At 32.0% G+C, this 20,853-nt stretch overlaps 1 protein-coding gene across 1 annotated transcript in view; it reads left to right on the plus strand.

Moving 5' to 3' along the window:
• Positions 1-12,611: 12,611 nt before the first annotated feature.
• LOC125872090 (sesquiterpene synthase 12-like) overlaps positions 12,612-20,853 on the plus strand; it is a 335,684-nt gene continuing 327,442 nt past the window's right edge. The window contains exons 1-3 of the mRNA XM_049552766.1: positions 12,612-12,730; positions 12,837-13,101; positions 13,227-13,342. Of these exons, the coding sequence (XP_049408723.1) occupies positions 12,644-12,730; positions 12,837-13,101; positions 13,227-13,342 (468 nt within the window). The 5' untranslated portion in view covers positions 12,612-12,643. The remainder of the gene's footprint in view (positions 12,731-12,836; positions 13,102-13,226; positions 13,343-20,853) is intronic.

Here is a 20,853-nt window from a genome sequence, read left to right on the forward strand (position 1 = left end):
CGTGATAACCATATTTTGAAGGTGTTTCTGTACTTGGCTAAGTTTTCCCCACTTAATTCACCCGATATGGCTTTACATGTAAATAAAGAATGGTTCGGGCCTTAGCTTAGAAATTTTCAGAGTGCTACATGAATACAATTTTTTTTGAATACAAGTGATACAAGAGCGAATGAATACTAATGCAAAAGGTTTGAATACAAGTGATACAAGAGAGATAGAATACACATGATATGTTTGATTCCCAAAAATTAATAGGCATATATGAACAACCACAATAATAATAAATTTAGTGTAATTTTATAAGTAGATTTAGGGAAAATAAATATTTGTTAAATCTTTGTGGAATAGAAAACTTATATTTGACTACTTGTAGTAAAAGCATGGTCATATGTATCTTCAAACAATTTGAATATTCAGAAGCAGATGGATCACTTACTCTTTATCAATCCTAAAATTTACACAATAATGGTAATTAATGGGTTCAATTAATGTGAACATGCTATATTTGAGGAATCAAGTAATTAGTGCATGCATTTATAGATTTAGATATAAATTGGAGAGAGAAAAATAGATCACGCTGCTATATTTTGAGCACCCAAAGACACCTAAAATTTCTTGTTGACAAAATTGTATAAATATTAGGAATCACATAGTTTTAAAATGAAATTAAAATCAATTCCTATTTAGTTTGTAATTACATTAATCCCTGAAAAAGAAAAACAAACTGGATACATAATATGTAGCTTGGATACATTAAAAACTAGCTCGAATATATTATAAAATAAATCGGATACATAATATGTAACTCAGATACATTAAAAAATAGCTCTGATACATTAAAAACTAGCTCGGATACATTAAAAACTAGCTTGGATACATTATAAAATAATTTAGAATTAGGAGAGAAATAAGGGATGTTAGAAGTTTTTAAAAATAGAAGGGAATATTAGAAATACGGAAAACATAAGACGTATATTTCAGTAATTTTTCCAAAATTGAATCACGTGTTCTTTTATATTACTGAAAAAAACTATGTAAGAAATTCTTAAACACCATTGGTAGCCATAGAGAAAAAAACTTAAATTTCCCGTTGACAAAATTAAATCACGTGTTCTTATACATTATTGAAAAAAACCTACGTAAAAAATTCTTAAACACCATTGGTAGCCATAGAGAAGAAAAAACTATGTAAAAAAGTCTTAAACACCATTGATAGCCATAGAGAAACTGAATTGTACACCTGTTGAGAAAAATGAATTAGTTAAGGCATTTCCAACCCCACCCTCTATTTTACTCTCCAAATACAGAGTTCTCTATTTTTTCAGACAATTAACTCCAACTCAATTCTCTATGTTATTCTCTAAAAAATAAATTCTCTCTCTTCTCAATATTATATTATTATTTCTATTTCATTTTTATTTTGTATTTCATAATATACTTGTCTTTCTTTCTTTCAAATAATCACTTTATATATTTTTCATGTCATATAAAAAATTTATTTTTTCAATTTGTTTATTTAATATTTTATTTTATTATAAATTTTTAAATAACATAAATTTCAAAGAAATATGATATCATATACAAATTAGTGGACATAAATTGAACAAAAATTGTTGTGATAAAATTATTATGTTATGTATTGTGTTGTGATCTCGTATTTAAATTATTATGTTATGAATTGTATTTTTAAATTAAAATTTTCATCTTATCATTTTAATTTTGTGCATTCATCGTAGTGACAATTAATAATAATATCAAATTATATTAAACTGACGAAAATAAAAAAAATTAAAATATTATTAATTCAGAATGAAAATAGTATATATTAAATAATATATATTTTAAAATATTATATTATATATTTAATTAATGGTCTTATAAGAAAAATAATGTGTTAATTATAAAATAATAGAAATAATAGTACAATAATCAAAAAGTAAAATAGAGAGTGTGAATAGTAGTTCTCCAAATTTGGAGAACTACTATTCACCTCTCTATAAGTGGAGAATAAAGAGTGAAATGGAGGGTGGTTGGAGAGCTCATTCTCTATTTTATTCTCCAATATAGAGAATAAAGAATAAAATAGAGTTGGGTTGGAGATGGTCTTAGCTTGTACATCCACTACAAATGTATATATCCAGAGGCGTATCCAAGATTTCGGCTAGATGGGTGCACGATTATGAAGAAATGTATCTTAAATATAAATTTGATCATTTGACTTTTAGGTTCTAAATATGAACCATTAAATTTTAAAAACTATAGATCCAAAATATATAATACAATTGGTTTTAAATTTTAATATACACATTTGATTTAATTAGATAAAAAAAATTATAGTGCTAAATTTTTTAGGGATTTTCAATGTAAGACACTTAAAAATTTTGAAAGATTAAAGGCAAAAATACAAAAGAAATATTAGTTGAAACGTCAAAAGTATCACCGATAACCACTTGGAGTGGTGTTACTCAAAAAGACAAGATAGATATAAGATTTAAATTTCTATCCTCACTTAGAGAGGTGCACCTAATCATCATCGTATTATTATATGATACTTTGAACATGGGTTCACACATCTATATTTAAATATTTTTTAAAAAAATATAATACTACTATATATAATCTAGAGAGGGAAGCATGGGTTCACGTGAACCCACGACACTCCCTCTAGATACGCCTCTGTATATATCCTACTCTATAAGCTGACAATTAACAATTGATATTCTAACTAACTACATGTGTATATCCATATCCCTAACAACTTCTACCAAAATATCTAGCTAAGGTAATGTCCACTCTGCCCTCAACATCTGCTTCAACTTATTCCTATTTTATCATTCCCACTTAAAAAGGGGCAGAGCTACATACCAGTAAGAGTGGTTAGCCAAACACCCTTCGCCGAAAAATTAGATGATGTATATAGACAAAATTTTCTTTATTATTCGAGTATATAGATAAATGAACACGCTTGTACACAACGAATGGTGGCGGTCCAGTGGTAAGCTTGCTCGCTTGATGTCCCGAGTTTTGATTCCCTTGTAGTGCACAGTTTTTTCCTTTTTTAAAAAAGGAAAGAAACTAAAATAGTTGTCTCTATCTTTCTATTTCTATCCTTAAATTAATAGTACTAAGAAATTAAATCTTTCTATTTTTAGCCTTGAATTAATAGCAGAGGCGTATCCAAAAAGGGGTCACTGGGTTCACGTGAACCCATGCTCCCTTCCTAAAATCATATATAGTATTGTTATATTTTTTAAAAATATTTAAATATAGATATGTGAACCACACTTGAGGTATTATACCGTGTGATTATGTTGGGTGCACCCTCTAAGTGAGGTTAGAAATTTGAATCTTTTAGTTATCTTGTTTTATTTTCCTTTTTAAAATTGGGTAATGTCTCTCTAAGTGGTTTGAATAGGTAAAAATAACTTTGGACCTATAATTTTAAAATTTTAATTATTTTTAATGATAAGAACCTAAATGTTAAACCGATCAAATTTATATCTTAGATCCACCTTTTTGTAATAATGCACCAATCATCTCAAAATCCTGGAAACGTATGATTAATAGTAATAGTTGCCTATATCTTTCTATTTCTAGCCTTGAATTAATAGAGTACTAAGAAATTACATCTTTCTATTTTCAGCCTTGAATTAATAGTAATAATTGCCTCTATCTTTCTATTTCTAGCCTTGAATGGTACTAAGAAATTACATCTTTCTATTTCTAGCCTTGAATTAATATTAGTAAGAAATTACATTTAAAGATATACTTGAAGGTTACTTTCGACTATTATTCTTTTGATTATTTCTAAATTATTTTTAAGAATAGTTAAGAAACTCAATATAAAAAAGGGATAATTTCAGAGATCTGTAACTTCCCTTGTGATTTACAATATTACGTTTACTTCCCTTATTTTGATTTTCTTGTAACCATTCTTTAAATTTATTTAAAATAAATATAGATAATAGAATATGACTAAATTACCTTGAACTACAAAAAATTCACGAAAAAAGTCCCAGCAATTTTTTTTTTGGTTTCCCATCCGGTGTCCGGTACTTACATTGGAGCCCGACTAAATTCGGATTCGCTCCGGGAAGTCCCACATTGGGGGATAAAGCGTTCCCTAACAAAGTCGACTATGTACCCAAGGGGCTCAAACCCAAGACCTCTTGGTTAAAGGGTGAATGAGTACTTACCACTCCACCACAACCGTTGTTGGTCCTAGCAAATCATTTGATATGAACCAAAGGTAGTGTATTCAACTAGCACCTAAAATTGTTTTTCCTTATTTTTCTCCATTAGTTTTGATTTATACCATTGATAGTTTTATATTTGAAAAAGAAAAACTCTCCAACAAGAAATCAAAATAGGGGCTCGTTTTCATAATTTTTTTATACAATGTTATGTTCAAATATTCTTTACATGTAATGGAATATATATTTGTGATGATACTTTGTGAAAATTGTAGGTATTTGAATTTTATTTTTTATTTTTCAAGAAAAAGTTGGTACAAATAATATATTACATGGTGATTAGAGTTCTTCCTTTTAATTACCAAGATTAAATAGTAATGAAGTATTAAGTTTATGTGATGGCTTAGACGTTCCTCCTTGTTGGATGAATTTAATACAAGTCACTACATATTTGATCGCTAGTGTAACACCTCGGTATTTGAAAGGACTAAAATTTGAAAGAACTATTTTGGAAAGAATAAATTTGGAAATTTTTGCAAGTTATGCTAAGTATGAGTTTTGGGTCAACTTCAAACGACCATAACTTACAGTATAGAATGAGTTAGGTGACCCATAAGATATCAAATGAAAGGTCTTGGAATCCTCTTTCCAACGTCACCAAGTTTGCTAATTTTCGAGCTCGTATGAGGGAGATATGCCCGTTTGAAGTCGGGGCTATCTAGTTAAGGAAAGCTACCCGGATTTAAGAGGGGTATTTTGGTCTTTTCCTTACCCAATTAATTTAATACAAAATTTGGTAATATCTAGGGGTCTAAACTGATTTGGTTCAGGTTTACAAATCCAAATTTATGCTAGTGTTTTGAGAGAAGTTTAAGAAGAGGAGAAAAGGAGAAAAAGTCAAGCGTTCGTCAAGTTCTTGAGTATTTTCGTTGCGGATTTCGCCATGGGTTGATCCCTAAGAGATATGTGTGTTCTCATAGTGTTGGGTTTGTTCACCCACACGCCAATCATGTTATTTTCAGTGCAAATTGGTTCTTAAAGTTTAAGGATTTGAGTTCTTGAAGCGTTTTCTTGAAATTTCTTTCGTAATCTTGATTGTTGGGGTTTCGATGACTTCTTGAGATAATCGTATGGATTTTAAGAGTTGTTTTTTTAGTATATTCTTGTGTATTTTGGTTGGGTATTTGAATCTAAGTGATTGGGGAAGAAACCATTTGATTCTAGATAAATTAGGGTCGAAAAATAAGTAAGAAAAATCGTAAAGTTTTCTGGGAAAAGGAGTGGGGTGCCATGCCATTCAGTACGCCACCACTTTCCTTTTGTATTTTTGCCTCTAAGGCGCCGTGCCACGCCACTCAGTATGCCACCACTTTCCTTCTGTAGTTTTGTCTCTGGGGTGCCACACTAGTCAATACGCCAGGGTCGCCAAGTCCTCTACCCTTTTCCACTTCTTTCTGTTTGAGTTCCCTCGAATCGTACCTATATTTTCTAGTTGATTTCTACACTCTAAGGTACTTTTATACATCATGAGATCATAACCCTTGAATCCATAATTCAAATTCAAAGAAGGGCTAAGAGTAAAGTTTAGAGAGTTTCTTGGAGTCTTTTCAAAAGTCTTTTACAATTGTTTTAAACTTGTTTTAAGACTTAAGCATTGAGTTTGAGAAAGAGTAGAGCTGAGTTCATTTTCTTTAAAATGTTATATGGGAACTAAGTATTCCCAAAGATTAAATGTTTTCACAATGAAGATGAGAGGAAACACCGATTTCCAAAAGAGTTTTCATGAGTAGTTCTGAGTACCATCTCTTTTAAGAGCAAGACTAAAGAGTTATGTTTTTAAAGATATGAGCTGAGTATATTTTTGGGAGTAGTATTGAGCACCGATATGGGGACGAGTTCAGATAACCCCCATCTCCATAAACCATGTAGCCAACGTGGGTAGAAAGGTTCATACTTTTTAGATGATTCCTAAATGCTTTTGAAGCATAGCTTAGTAGATCCACTTAGTTGAGTACTTCTATACCTCGGCAAAGTATAGGACAATTCTAGCAGCGTGGGTGAGACACTGTATCATAGTGATGATTGTCGGTTAGAGAATCTCCCAAACAAAGTTTATTTTGTATTTTTATATACAATTGGGATAATTTTTGTATTTTCCAATACTTCGAGATATTATCTAATATTTCATATGCTTTATATAAACTACATCTTTATTGTCGTTTTATTTTTGCATTGAGTTGAGTATCCTTGAGTTTAGTAGAGATGAAGTAAGTGTTTTCTTTCAGATTCTTGTTCAAGCTTATGTCGTATTTTTATTTCCCTTCACATGCTCGTACATTCTATGTACCGACGCCATTTGGCCTGCATATTTTATGATGCAGATATAGGTAACCAGGATCAGTATCCAGCGCTTCGTTGATCTAGTTGAGCTTCAGAGTTGTTGGTAAGCCTCCTTGCTTCCGGAGGATCCCTTTTAATTGCTTTATTATTCTAGTTTTATTAGGATGTCGTGGATCTTGTCCCGACTTGCATCTCAGTTAGTAGAGGCTTCATAGATAGTTAGGCATTATTAATTCATTAGTCTTGTCCATTTCAGTTGTTTTGTTATAAGATTTGAGTTGCCTCATTGGCCAGTTGAATATTTCCTTTACAACATTCTAAGTTTATTTCATGAGCTTATCTTGGAGTTCTTTTTATATGTTGAGTAAAGTCTTCCGCTGAGTAGTAAGCTAGACCAAGGGTTCACTTGGGGCCAACAATGGTTCTCGAGTACCAGTCCCGCCCAGGGTGTAGGCTCGGGGCGTGACAGTTAGTTTGATAATTTGTATTAACTCTCTTAAACTAAGTAATATATGATTGAATTAATGTAACTAGAGTTATGAGTTTTACTTGACTTATATTAACAGTAGACTCTCCATCTGAGTTAGGTTTGTATACATTTATGGAGTGAATCATCAGTCATTGTATATGTATATTGTATGAATAGTTCTCCAGTCACATCAATTGGTTGTTCAAGATTCATGAATGTATATGTATGTGATGAGTTTGAATATAACTATTCAATGTTTATATGGATGCTTGTTTGATTTGATCTATTGCAACTATTGTTTTTAATCTCAGATTCAACATGTCTCCTTTTAATCCCCTTAGTACTATTTCAGATCATAACAAACTTGAAGGTCCTAACTATGTTGACTGAAGGAGAAATCTTGACTTCATGTTAACTGCTAAAGAGTATAAGTTTATACTCTATGAGGAATGTCCATTGAAACAAGATGACCAGTCCAGTGATGAGGATAAGGTAGCTTATCATAAATAGCGCAAAACTGAAGAGATGACTCAATGTTACATTATGGCTTCAATGTTAAATGTGCTGCAACATCATCCATCATCAAGCTATGTTATCTTCTTTTGAAATTTTGGAAAATCTCAAACAAATGTTTGTTGACCAGGGTCGATCCGATAAGTAGACTGCCATGATATCTCTCATGAAAACTAAGATGGTTGAAGACACTCTTGTTAGAGACCATGTTCTAAAGATGATAGGTCTTCTGAATGAACTAGAGGTCTTGGGGATGAAATTGACAACGACTCCCAAGTTGAGATGATATTGCAGTCTCTCATTGACAGTTTTCAACAGTTTTGCCTAAATTATAATGTGAATAAAATGAATCTATGTTTGGCACAATTGTTGAATGAGCTGCAGGCGGCAGAGACAATTGTCAAAAAATGGGCATCATTTATGACATTGTATGTTGATAAAGGTTCTACTTCTAAACCGCAAGGTGGACAGAAGAAGAAAAAGACTCACAAAGCTAAGGCAATTGCACCTCCAACTGGGGGTGTGAAAAAATTCCAAGGGCAAGTGTTTTCATTGCAAGATGCCAAACCATTAGAAGGCACACTGTCCAGTTTTCTTAACCAAGAAGTTAAAAAATCCTGGTAACTCACTTTCACTCGTCGTTGAAACATTTTTAGTGGTTGTTTCTACCAATTCATGGTGCTTAGCCTTACAAGTTGCTGGTCATATCTGCACTACTTTGCATGGGTTTTAAGAAACGTGCAAGCTGAGTAGAGATGAAGTTATTGTTTTTCAAGTGGATGGTTCAACAGCTCTAGTTTTAGCAATAGGAAATATCATTTTTTTGTTTGATAGTGGTAGAGTTTTAATTTTATAAGATGTTCTATATGCACCTACTGTTAGACAAATTTAATTTCAATTTCTAAAGTTTTGAGAGATGGTTATGATGTTAATTTTTCTATATAATGGTTGTGTTATTAGCTATAATAAACATTTTGTTTCTGATAGTACATTGATTGTTGGTCTTTGTATTATTAATTTCTCTCCAGATTTACAACAATCTGTAGAACTAAATAATGTTAACCTTTCAAGTAAATGAAAATGTTCTTTCGATTTTAATAAGACTTATTTATGAAACTTGCATGTAGGTCATATAAATCTAGATAGGATTTCAAGGTTGGTTCGAGATGGACCTTTAGGTTCATTAAAAGTGGAGGCACTGCCAACATGCGAATCTTGTTTAGAAGGAAAAATGACTAAGAGACCTTTCCCCTCCAAAAGAAATTGAGACAATGATAAATTAAAGTTAATTCATTCTGATTTGTGTGGCCCGATGAGCATTCAAGGGAGAGTTGGGTATGAGTACTTTGTGACTTTCATTGATGACTACTCAAAATATGGATATAATTATTTGTTGCACCATAAGTCTGAATGCTTTGAGAAATTTAAAGAGTTGAAGGAAACAAAGAAACGACATAGAAAATATATCAAGTCACTACGATGTGATTGTGGTGGTGAATACCTCTCTAATGAGTTCATTAGTTACTTATCAGAACAACGAATTACATCTCAAATGTCTGAGCCTAGAACACCACAACAAAATGGTGTAGTAGAAAGAAGAAACAAAACTCTTTTAGAAATGGTTAGATCAATGATGAGTTATTGTGATTTGCCTTATTCATTTTAGGGATATGCATTAGAAACTACAAATTACATTTTGAACTTAGTTCCTTCTAAATATGTTCCTTTGACACCTATTGAACTGTGGACTAGGCACAAACCTAGTTTGAAACATGTTCGAGTTTGGGGATGTCCAACACATGAGCTGAAAGGGAAGACATAAAAATAGGAACCTAAAACAGAAGCATGCTTTTTTATTAGATACCCTAAAAGAATGAAAGGTGGTATATTTTATAATCCTAAAGAAAAGAAGGTCATTGTGACTACCAATGCCAAGTTTCTGGAAACGGATTTTTTAACAAACCATATTCCTAGTTGTAAAATAGTTTTATAGGAATTAAGCAAAGAGATAACAAATCAGTCTACTGAAAATAATGGAAACCAAATTCAAACCCCATATGTTAGAGTTAACATACCATTGCATTATAGTAGCGGGAGAAATGTTAATAAACATATAATTCAACAAGTACAAGTTCCTGAAAATTCATTGCACCAAGGCAGTATGAGTAATAATGAACATATTACATTAAAGGAAAAAGTTGTTGATATCTCTGCATCGCAAGGTGATGAAGATAACATGGACACTCAAGATCCTACAAATGATGTGGTTCCACCACAAGATCATAATAATGCAACTCTCTCTGAATTGATTATGAAATTTAGAAAATGGACGTCAAGACATCTTTCCTTAATGAAAGTCTTGATGAAAGCATATTTATGTAACAACCAGATAGTTTCATAGAAAAAGACAAAGAGCACATGTTGTGCAAGCTTAAAAGATCCATTTATGGATTAAAGCAAGCTTCTAGTGCATGAAATACTTGTTTTGACAATGCAGTCAAGACTTTTGGTTTTGAGCAATATCTTAATGAGTCTTGTGTGTACAAAAAGTGGACTGGGAATAAAGTGATGTTTTTGGTATTATATGTAGATGATATCTTGCTTATAAGAAAAAAATGTGGGCTTGATGAATTCAGTTAAGGAATGGTTGTCCACTAATTTGATATGAAGGATTTGAGAAAAGCTGCTCACATGGGATCAAGGGTCTACGTGATCACAAGAAAAATATGTTAGGTTTATCTCAAGCTCTTTATATTGTTACAATTCTTATCAGGTTTAGCATGCATGATTCTAAGAAAGGATTTCTTCCTTTCAGACATGAAATTTCTCTATCTAAGGATCAATGTCCTAAGACAAATGAGGAAACAGAAAGCATGAAGATAGTTCCTTATGTGTCAGTTGTAGGAAGCCTCATGTATGCAATGTTGTGCACTAGACCTGATATCTATTTTGTCGTAGGCATGGTTAGTATATATCAATCTATTCCTGGAAGAGAACACTGGAAAACAGTTAAACATATTATCAAGTACCTGAAAAGGACTAGGGATTACATGCTAGTCTATCATTCAGATGAGTTGGTTCCCATAGGGTACGCAGACTCAGATTTCTAGTCTGATATGGACTCTAGAAAGTCGACCTCAGGAAATGCGTTTATTTTGAGAGGTGGAGCCATTGTTTGGAGAAGCATCATGCAAATATGTGTTGCTGATTGTACCATGAAAGTTGAATATGTAGCAGCCTCTGAGGCAACTAGGGAGGCAGTGTGGCTCAAAAACTTTTTGAAATACTTAGCGATTGTTCCTGCGATAGAAGTGCCACTCACAATGTTTTGTGATAATAGTGGTACGGTTGCAAATTCAAAGGAACCACAAAGTCATAAGAAGGCAAAGCATATTGAGCGAAAGTAACATTTGATTCGAGACATAATATAGAGAGGAGATGCGATGGTTGCGAAGATTGCATTAGAAAATAACCTAGCAGATCCTTTCGCAAAAGCTTTACCACAAAATTCTTTTAATAGGCATGTTGAAGGAATGGATGTTAAAGTTATAGGCGCATGGTTATGAGTCTAAGTGGGAGATTGTTAGAATATACTATTAACCATGCGTTTTAATATAGTATTATTTATTGAACAATTGTTTTTTTAATTATTCAATTCAATAAAGTGTTACATTAAATAGATCAATTTGTCGCATTTGTGTCCTCAGCTTATATAGTAGATGATTTGGTGTACAAAGTATAAGCTTATACACAAAAGATCAAATCATCGGTTCTTATAAGTTAAAAGTTATAGTTCACAATCGTAGATGAAAATTTGAACAAACCATCAGAAAGATTGTAGCATGGGATTAAATGTAATTTATCTTGATTATGAGAATGGTATTCTCGTGCTAGTGCATTTTGTATGTATTGAATGAGACTGAGTAGAGATAGATGTTTTAGATTGATTGATAAAAACATATTCTCTAAATTGTTAAATGTACTTATATTCTTAATCTTGATAAAATGATTATGATTTGTATATATTAATTATCATTTTGATTTATTAAAAGGTGAGATTCTGAGATGGATCAATATGTTTGGTAGATTGGATGATAATAATATATATTGGTGAAATAATTAGTTAGTTGATGGAATCAATATCTCAATATAGAGATTGATGATGCACCTTTTTATGAGAAACTTATAAGTTTTCATGTGTAAACCCGACCGGTAGATTTATGAATCTGGTACATGAAATAAGTCAAGTATTGCTCTTAAGGAAATTAATCATTGAATTAAATTCGTCAATAATTTAATTTATTGATTAGTATCTGTAATCTTAACGTGGGAAATTACATAAGTGTGTAATGGGAAATTTTGAAATATAAATAGAGGAGTGCAATTACGAATTTCTAGTGGAATGATTTGTAATTTATTATGGTAAGAATAGTTCAAATTAATTATTTGAAATTATTTCCATAATAGAAAGTATCATTAATCAATTATGTGCTCCCTACGGTGTCCATATTTAACTAGAACTCAGAATTCTATTTTCTAGTAGAAGAAGGAAAAGTAGTGTGCAATTTTTTTCAAGAGAGAAAAGAAATGTGGGTTTCTCTTCTTGAAAAAAAAGGACTTGTATTTTCTTCCCCTTTTTGGACTGGGAAGAAATCTCTATAAGTAGGGATTCTTCTAATCTAGAAAGACATTCAGTTTTCTATACGATAATTGTCCACCCAAGTATTGAGAGAGTTCAATTGTTAGTTTGGGATCATTGTAGAAGATCGTAGAGCTGGAGTGTGATTTGCTTCAAGATATCTGCACACACTTCAAGAGGTAATCCTTGAGTTAATTTTAAGAATGCTTTGTAAGTGATATATATTTGTGGTTGTTGTCTATATTCATGTATGATGTATGATTCTGAAATGCTTTTGTTGTGCATGCTATTTTCTAACAACTAATTCTAATTAATATGCCTTGACTTATAATGTAGACTTAAGCAACCTATAACAAAATAATTGAATCCTAAAAATTCAATTCAATGGACTAAGGTACATTATAAATAGGCCATCCTATTAGCACAACTTAAACCCACAAATTAATCTTGAAAAAAAAGCAAGAGAAAAAAAAAACCTTTGAACGAGCAATGTCTGCTTCTTCTCCTAATAAGTGTCGCCCCTTGGCAAATTTTCACCCAACTGTTTGGGGATATCATTTCCTTTCTTATACTCCTGTCAGTCACACATATTTCTTTAATACATTTTTTTCTATGTTAATTGTTTTAAGACGTAACATAATATTTGATTAATTAACCTATGATAAGCATTTTTCGGATGCAGGAAATTACTAACCAAGAAAAAGTTGAAGTTGATGAGTACAAAGAAACAATCAGGAAAATGTTAGTGGAAGCTCCAGAGGGTAGTCAACAAAAACTTGTGTTGATAGACGCAATTCAACGATTGGGAGTGGCATATCATTTCGATAATGAAATTGAAACATCCATTCAAAACATTTTTTATGCGTCTCAACAGAACGATGACAACCTTCACGTTGTTTCTCTTTGTTTTCGACTTGTGAGGCAACAAGGCTATTACATGTCTTCTGGTAATTGTACTCCATCCTTCATTGTTTCTCTTCGTTTTCAACTTGTGGACGTTGATTGAGTCCTGCAAGTACTTTTAATTAGGTTAAATTTCTTATAACTAATAACGAACATGATGTTTAACCAGATGTGTTCAAGCAATTCACCGAACAAGATGGAAAATTCAAGGAAACACTTACTAATGATGTCCAAGGATTATTAAGTTTGTATGAAGCATCACATCTGAGAGTGCAAGATGAGGAGGTTCTTGAAGAAGCTCTTACCTTTACCACCACTCATCTCGAATCTATTGTCTCCAACTTGAGCAATAACTCTCTTAAGAATGAAGTTACTGAAGCCTTAAGTCAGCCTATTCACATGACTATACCAAGGGTGGGAGCAAGGAAATACATATCCATTTATGAAAACAATGATGCACACAACCATTTGCTTTTGAAATTTGCTAAATTGGATTTCAACGTGCTGCAAAAGGTCCATCAAAGAGAGCTTAGTGAGCTTACAAGGTAGAAAATTATTTGATTTATATATCTTTTTTAATTAGATGAATAATGATAATTTGGAATAAAAATGAAATGCATGCAACAAAATCGTTGTGCTTGTGATGTATGTAGGTGGTGGAAAGATTTGGATTTTGCAAATAAATATCCATATGCAAGAGACAGGTTGGTTGAGTGTTACTTTTGGATATTAGGAGTGTACTTTGAGCCTAAATATAGTCGTGCGAGAAAAATGATGACAAAAGTAATCCAAATGGCTTCCTTCTTTGATGACACTTTTGATGCTTATGCAACCTTTGACGAACTAGTACCTTTCAACAATGCAATCCAGAGGTAAAACATCAGTTTCACAAGTAAATTAATCATTTTACAATCCCTCACCGATGAATATGAAAAATTAAAAATGTTTTTTCAATAGTTATTGTGAAATTATATAAATTCTATACATACACAAATACACACGACTTAAAAATTAATTAGCTTGTGATTTTGATTTAAATCTTGATATTTATTAGATGGGATATTAATGCAATCGATTCAGTACCGCCATATCTGAGACATGCTTATCAAGCTCTTCTAGAAATATACAGTGAAATGGAACAAGCGTTGGCCAAAGAATGTAAATTAGACCGTGTATGCTATGCAAAATATGAGGTAATATTAATTTAATTGGTTGGTTGGTGGTTTGAATTTTCACCTTATTGATGAGAATTCAATTCCCAACTTTATAATCTCCCCCTCATTCTATTTTCCCTTCCCCTTATATTTAATTAAAAAAAATTAAGAAATGAAGACTGGCAACAAGGAAACATTAACAACAACATACCCAGTAAAATCTCATTAGGTGGGGTCTGAGGATGGTAGAGTTTACACAGACCTTATCATTACCTTATGGAGGTACAAAGACTATTTCCGAAAAACAACAGGGAAATGTTCTCATTCCAAAAGAAAAAAAAGATACTAGAATTACTCTTTGTCTAGCTAAAATTACCTCTTATTCTTTTTAGATGAAAAAGTTGGTAAGAGCCTATTTTAAAGAAGCTCAGTGGTTGAATGCTGGCTATACTCCAAAATATGAGGAGCACATGGAGAATGCAATTGTAAGTTCTGGATATCTGATGGCAGCAACAACTTGCTTGGTTGGTATGGAGGAATTTATATCCGAAGAGACTTTTGAATGGATGATAAATGAACCTTTGATAGTTCGAGCTTCCGCATTGATTGCCAGATCAATGGACGATATTGTTGGGCATGAAGTAAGTATATATAATTTATATCTAAGTTTTTCAAAGTTAACAAATGTATATGTACACCCACCGAATTTTTATGATGGTTGTGGGATAAGTATGATATGGCAGACAAAAGTTGTGTGAAACTCTTTCCATAATTTGACAAGTGGATTATTGGGTCTTATTTTTCAGAAAAAAATGGGCCAAAGTTCCTTCTCTCTTGTTTTTTAACATTTTCCCAAAAAATGTTTGAAATGTATTAATTATATATATGGAAGATATTGAAATCTATTAATTTCATGTAGGTTGAACAAGAAAGAGGACATGTAGCTTCAATTATAGAATGCTACATGAAAGATTATGGAGCTTCAAAGCAAGAAGCTTATGTCAAATTTCAGAAAGAGATCACCAATGCATGGAAGGACATAAACAAAGAATTCTTTCGTTCAACTGAAACTGAAGTACCAATATTTGTTCTTGAACGAGTTCTAAATTTCACACGTGTGATAGACACATTATATAAAGAGGAAGATAGATACACAAACGCCAAAGGCAGACTTAAAAACATGATTAAGTCGATACTGACTGAATCTATCAAAATATAAATATAATGATGAAATTGCACCTTCATTATTCAAATATTCAGAGCAAAATAAGGCATATACAATAAATTGAAGACCATTAATATGCTATTCATAATATATGAGCTGTTAATTCCTGGGGAATGTTTGAAATAAACAATAGTAGTTGTTTTTAATTTACTAAGCAAAAGTGTGGTTGGTTTGCCTTTTTTTCTGTCGTGTTCATTTTTAAAAAATATACAACACTTGAGTTGTATTAAATCCTGTTTTATTTCATTTCCAGCTTGTTTGGATGATTGTTAATTATCATCACTTAATAATGTATTGTATTTGTATTGTATTATTATCGTAATAAAGTTTGAATAAATTGTATCTTTAATTTGTTATGGTTATATCTTTAGTTGGATTCATGTGTTGTACTGTAATAATTATTATTAAGTTTACTAAAATCCCCATCGTTATTGTAAATATTAGATTCATTAATAGGAATTAGGATACAATCAAACTAAACGACAATTACAAAAAAATTAATAGGAATTAGGATACAATCAAACTAAACGACAATTACAAAAAAAGTCAACAAATTAGAAACTAGATGCATCCATGCTTCAGGTGTTCAGTGTTAAGAAATAAAAAAGTCTTATGAATGGCTAATAAAACAAGTGACCTCATTATATATAAAATTTGACCATATAACTAAAACTCTTTTTTTTTTTCTTTTTAATGTGTACACTAGAAATTTGCATAATTGAATTTTAACATGCTGCAAAAGTTGCACCAAAGAGAGCTTAGTGAGCTTACAGGGTAGTAAATTATTTAATCTATATAATTTTCTTTAATCAGATGAATAATGGTAATTTGAATTTAATAAAAAATCATTGATATTATAATAAAAATAACTTTTGGCCGTAATAAATACATATTAATAAAGAGAGTGCCATAATATTTACTGACATTAGTTAATTGTTATTAGATTCAATATCATTATAGACTTTTGAGACATCTACAAAGAGTGTTACGTTAATTACTTTTAATACACAGTGTCGGAGGCAAGATTTCCATCAAGGGGGTTCAAAAAGATAAGTAAGCACACTAATAGTATTCAAGAGGGTTGGGACGGGTCATATATAAACGGGTCGGATCAAATATAAGCAACTAAATAAAGTTCAACTCTACCTCAACACAAACAATAAAATCGAGCAAGTATATGTTTGACATAATATTAAAATAAGTATGAGAGAATGTATTTTTTAATTTTTTTAATTATGGGTCTTGTCTCCGTCATTGTTGTATATATACGTTATTCAAATTTTGAAACTAACTACGGAATACTTCCGAATCCGATCATATTGTAGTCAATAAAATTCGCGTCGCAAAAATAATTTCAAGATTGAGAAATATCGTGACAATTATATTTATTTATAAATTTTAAATGATTACTCCTATTTATTTAATCTTACTTATAATTATATTATTCCTTAATAAAATATAAATTAAATGTTTGACGCAAAATTAGCAAGAGAGAATGCATTATTTTTAATTTTAATTATGAAAACTTTAAAAAAGTTATAAGTTTTACTTAATTTTATAAAAATAGAAAAGAAATCTATTTTTTAATATCTAGTAAAACATATACATCTCAATAGGTTTTAAAAGAATTTTTTTTCTCATTTATTGGGAAAATAAAAATTATAATCGCATGAAACTATGGGAAAAAACGCTGTTACCCGGATTCAAACCCGTGAACTAGCGCTCACCTTGAGCATCCTTGAATGTCCTTTATCACTGAACCAAGCACTTAGCTTATGCTAAGGGGTTCACATAAAAATAATGATCATAGATATACAATGTAATTTTTTCAATGAAAGGGGTTCAGATGAACCCCATCGGGTCAATGTAGATTCGCTCCCGGTAATACATATTTAACGACAATTAAATTATTACTGATACTTAATTATATTTTATTTTTATTTTTTAATTAATTTTTAATTGGCCCACGGGTTGACCCTACCCATATTTCTCAAGTCTTGTGTCATGATCCGAGTCTACACCCTGGACTTGACCGGCACTCGAAGATCATTGTTGGTCCCCAAGCAAACCCTCATCCTGACTGACTACAACCGGAAGACTAACTCAAGCATACAAAAGCTTAAAACTGAAATAAATTCAATAAACTCAAATACTCAACCTTTTTAAAAGTCTGTACAATGCTCAAAATAAAAGTAAATACAGAAACTCCTCAACTCTGTCTGTCTATAAAGCCCCACTATTACAGAAGGATATAGGAACAAGACCCACGACATCTCAAAACTACTAACTATAAGATAAATGTGAAGTCCTCCGAAATATAAGAAGCCTCACCAAAGCTGACTGAAATATCACATGACCTCAGTGAAACGCCTGTTGATGATCCTGAAAACCTATATCTCCATCATGAAATGATGCATGCCAAATGGCTCAGTACATGGAATGTACGAGCATGTAAGGGGAATTCTAAAGCATAACATAAGCTTGAACTTGATAAAAAGGAAACATACTTACCTCTTCTCAACTCACTCAACTAAACTCAACTCAAGAATCAGATACTCAATTCAAAGATAAGATATTCAACTCTGTGAAATAAGGCTCGACTCAATAATAAGATACTCGACTCCAGGTACTCAACTGAATATAAAGCAACAATACATATGCAATATATGGAAAACTTTTAAAACAGTAGAAATCAACTCAATGTATTGAAAAATGCAATAGTAACTCAGTTTGTATGCAAGGATACAATATAAACTCTGTTTGTATATGAAAATACAAAATAAACTCAGTGTATATAAGAATACAAAATATCTCTGTGGGAGTTTCTCTAACCGACAGCCATCACTATGAGTTATGTGATGGTACAACATCTCGCCCACGCTACCAGAACTGTCCTATACCTTGTCGGTGTATAGAACCTCTCAACTAAGTGGATCCACTAGTCTATGCTAAAAATCATTAAGGAATCATCTAAAAAGTATGACCCTTTCTACCCACATTAGCTACATGGTTTATGGGGGCTGTGAGTTGTATGAACTTTCCCCCGTATCGGTGCTTAATACTACTCCCAAAATATACTCAGCTCATATCTTTAAAAACATAACTCTTTGTGTGGTTTGAGATTATTACTCAAAATCTTTCTCTAAAAAGAGATGTTACTCAAACTGCTCAAAACTCTTTTGGAAATCTCAGTTTCCTCCTCTTTTAAATTATTTACTCTTGGGACCACTTAGTTCCCATATATCATTTTAAAGAAAATGAACTCCACTCTACCCTTTATCAACTCAACTCTTAAAACAAGTTTAGAAAAATTTGTAAAAGGCTTCTCAGAATAAAGTTCATGCCGAATTATGGACGTGAACGACTCAATTCGAGGTTTTCAATAACCATACATAGAACTCAATACTTGAGACTTAACAACTCAGAACTAAGAACTTCAATGGTAATACTCGTTTTCAAGAATACTCACTCAGAGCGTTCATGCGAAATTATGGACATGAACAATCTCAACTCAAGGACTTCATAATACTACTTCATCTCAAGAATGTTTGACTCATAGGGTTCATGTGGAATTATGGACCTGAACAACTCAACTCAAGGACTTCATAGGTAACCTATAATAGCCCCATGGTTAGGAATATAATCTCAAAAGGGTTAGGAACTCATTACTCAAGACTTATGTAACATCTCGTAATTTGAAATAACTAGGAAGAAGCTAATAATTGGAAATAGTCATTTTTGGAAAGAATGAATATCTGAAAATTTTGTTAAGTTAGAATAAGTTGAGTTTTTGGCCAACTTCAAACAGCCATAACTTCTAGCTCAGGATGATTTAAAGGTACTTCCAGATACTTTAGGAAAGCTCTTGGAATTATCTTTCCAACGCCGCTGATTTTGCGCGATTTCGTGTTCGTATGAGTGAGTTAGGCCCTTTGGAAGTTGGGCTGTTGGAATAAGGAAAGTCCAATCCGGATTTTGAAAGGGTAGTTAGTTCTTTTCCTTGCCCAATTATTTTATTTCGTTTTTTGGTAATTAAGTTAGGGTCAAATCAGAATTAGATCAGTTTACACTTTTACCAAAATACGCTAGGGCTTGGAGAAAAGAGAAAAGAAGAGGAGAAAGGAGAAGAGAAGCAAGATTCGTCAAGATTGTCAAGTTTAGCTTGTGGATTTCGTCGGGGGTGATCCCTACAAGGTATGTGAGATCACATAGTGTTGGGTTAGTTCACCCACGCGCCCAACTTGATTCAATTTCAGCAAAGTATATTGATTTGAAAGTAAATCCCTTGAATTCTTGATGAAGTTTGTTTGAATTCTTGTGGGTTGTATTGTTGTAGTTTTCTTGAAATAAATTCACATTTATAGTTGTGTTTTCGAGTAGAATCTTATGTTATTTGAGGGTATAAATGATTCTTAGTGTTTGGGGAAAGATCCAATGGAGTTTAGAGGATTTAGAGATGGAAAACGAAGAGGAAATTTTGTCAGGCAAATGTGGGTAGTGCCTCCACGTCGCGGACCTACTCCCTAGATTTGAGAAAAAACGTTTTGTGTTGCGGAGCGGTCACGGACCGTTCAGCCTCAAAAGTCATTTTCAAACCAAAAATTTAAAATACTTCTCCGCGTCACGGATCCTCAGATCTTTCTTATCACAAAGTCATAATCCTTGAATCCATAATTTCATTCAAGGAAAGGTACGGGTCAAGTCAAGAAAAGTTAAGAGTCAAGTCAAGAGAAGTTAAGAGTCAAGTTAGAAGTTAAGAAGCATGTCAAGAGAAGTTCTTCAAAGTTTTCAAAAAGTCTTTTCCAAATGTTTTAACTTTGTTTTAAGACTTAAAGTTCAAGTTGAGTAAAGATTAAACAGTAAAGTTTGAAGTTCATTTCTTTAAAAGTGTATGGGGACTATGTATTCCCAAAGGGTTTAAAATTTATTCACATTGAAACAAGAAAGGAAACCTCGATTTCCAAAGAGCCTTCTGGCAAGTTTTCAGAAAAGAGTAATCACTTTCTAAATGAAGCAAGAGAGGAAACTTTGATTTCCAAGATAGCCTTTGAGCTATGTTTTTGAGCACTAATCTCAAATCACAGAAAGAAGTATGTTTTAAACATAAGATCTAATATCAATTTTTGGGAGTAGTATTGAGCACCGATATGGGGGAGAGTTCAGGAAACTCACAGCCTCCACAAACTATGTAGCCATCATGCGTAGAAAAGGATCACACTTTTTAGAAGATTCCTTTAGTGCTTTTTAGTATAGACTAGTGGATCCACTTAGTAGTTCAGGTTCTATACCCCCGGCAAGCTATTATATATGTTTAATTAATAAAATCAACCTCAAGAGGTGAGTTTATATTAAAATATATATATATAATTTTAATTCAACTACACATCAACAGAATTTTAATATTTAATAAATTTACA

This window comes from Solanum stenotomum, chromosome 8 (genome assembly GCF_019186545.1).
Source record: "Solanum stenotomum isolate F172 chromosome 8, ASM1918654v1, whole genome shotgun sequence".
In the NCBI taxonomy this organism is placed as follows: Eukaryota; Viridiplantae; Streptophyta; class Magnoliopsida; order Solanales; family Solanaceae; genus Solanum; species Solanum stenotomum.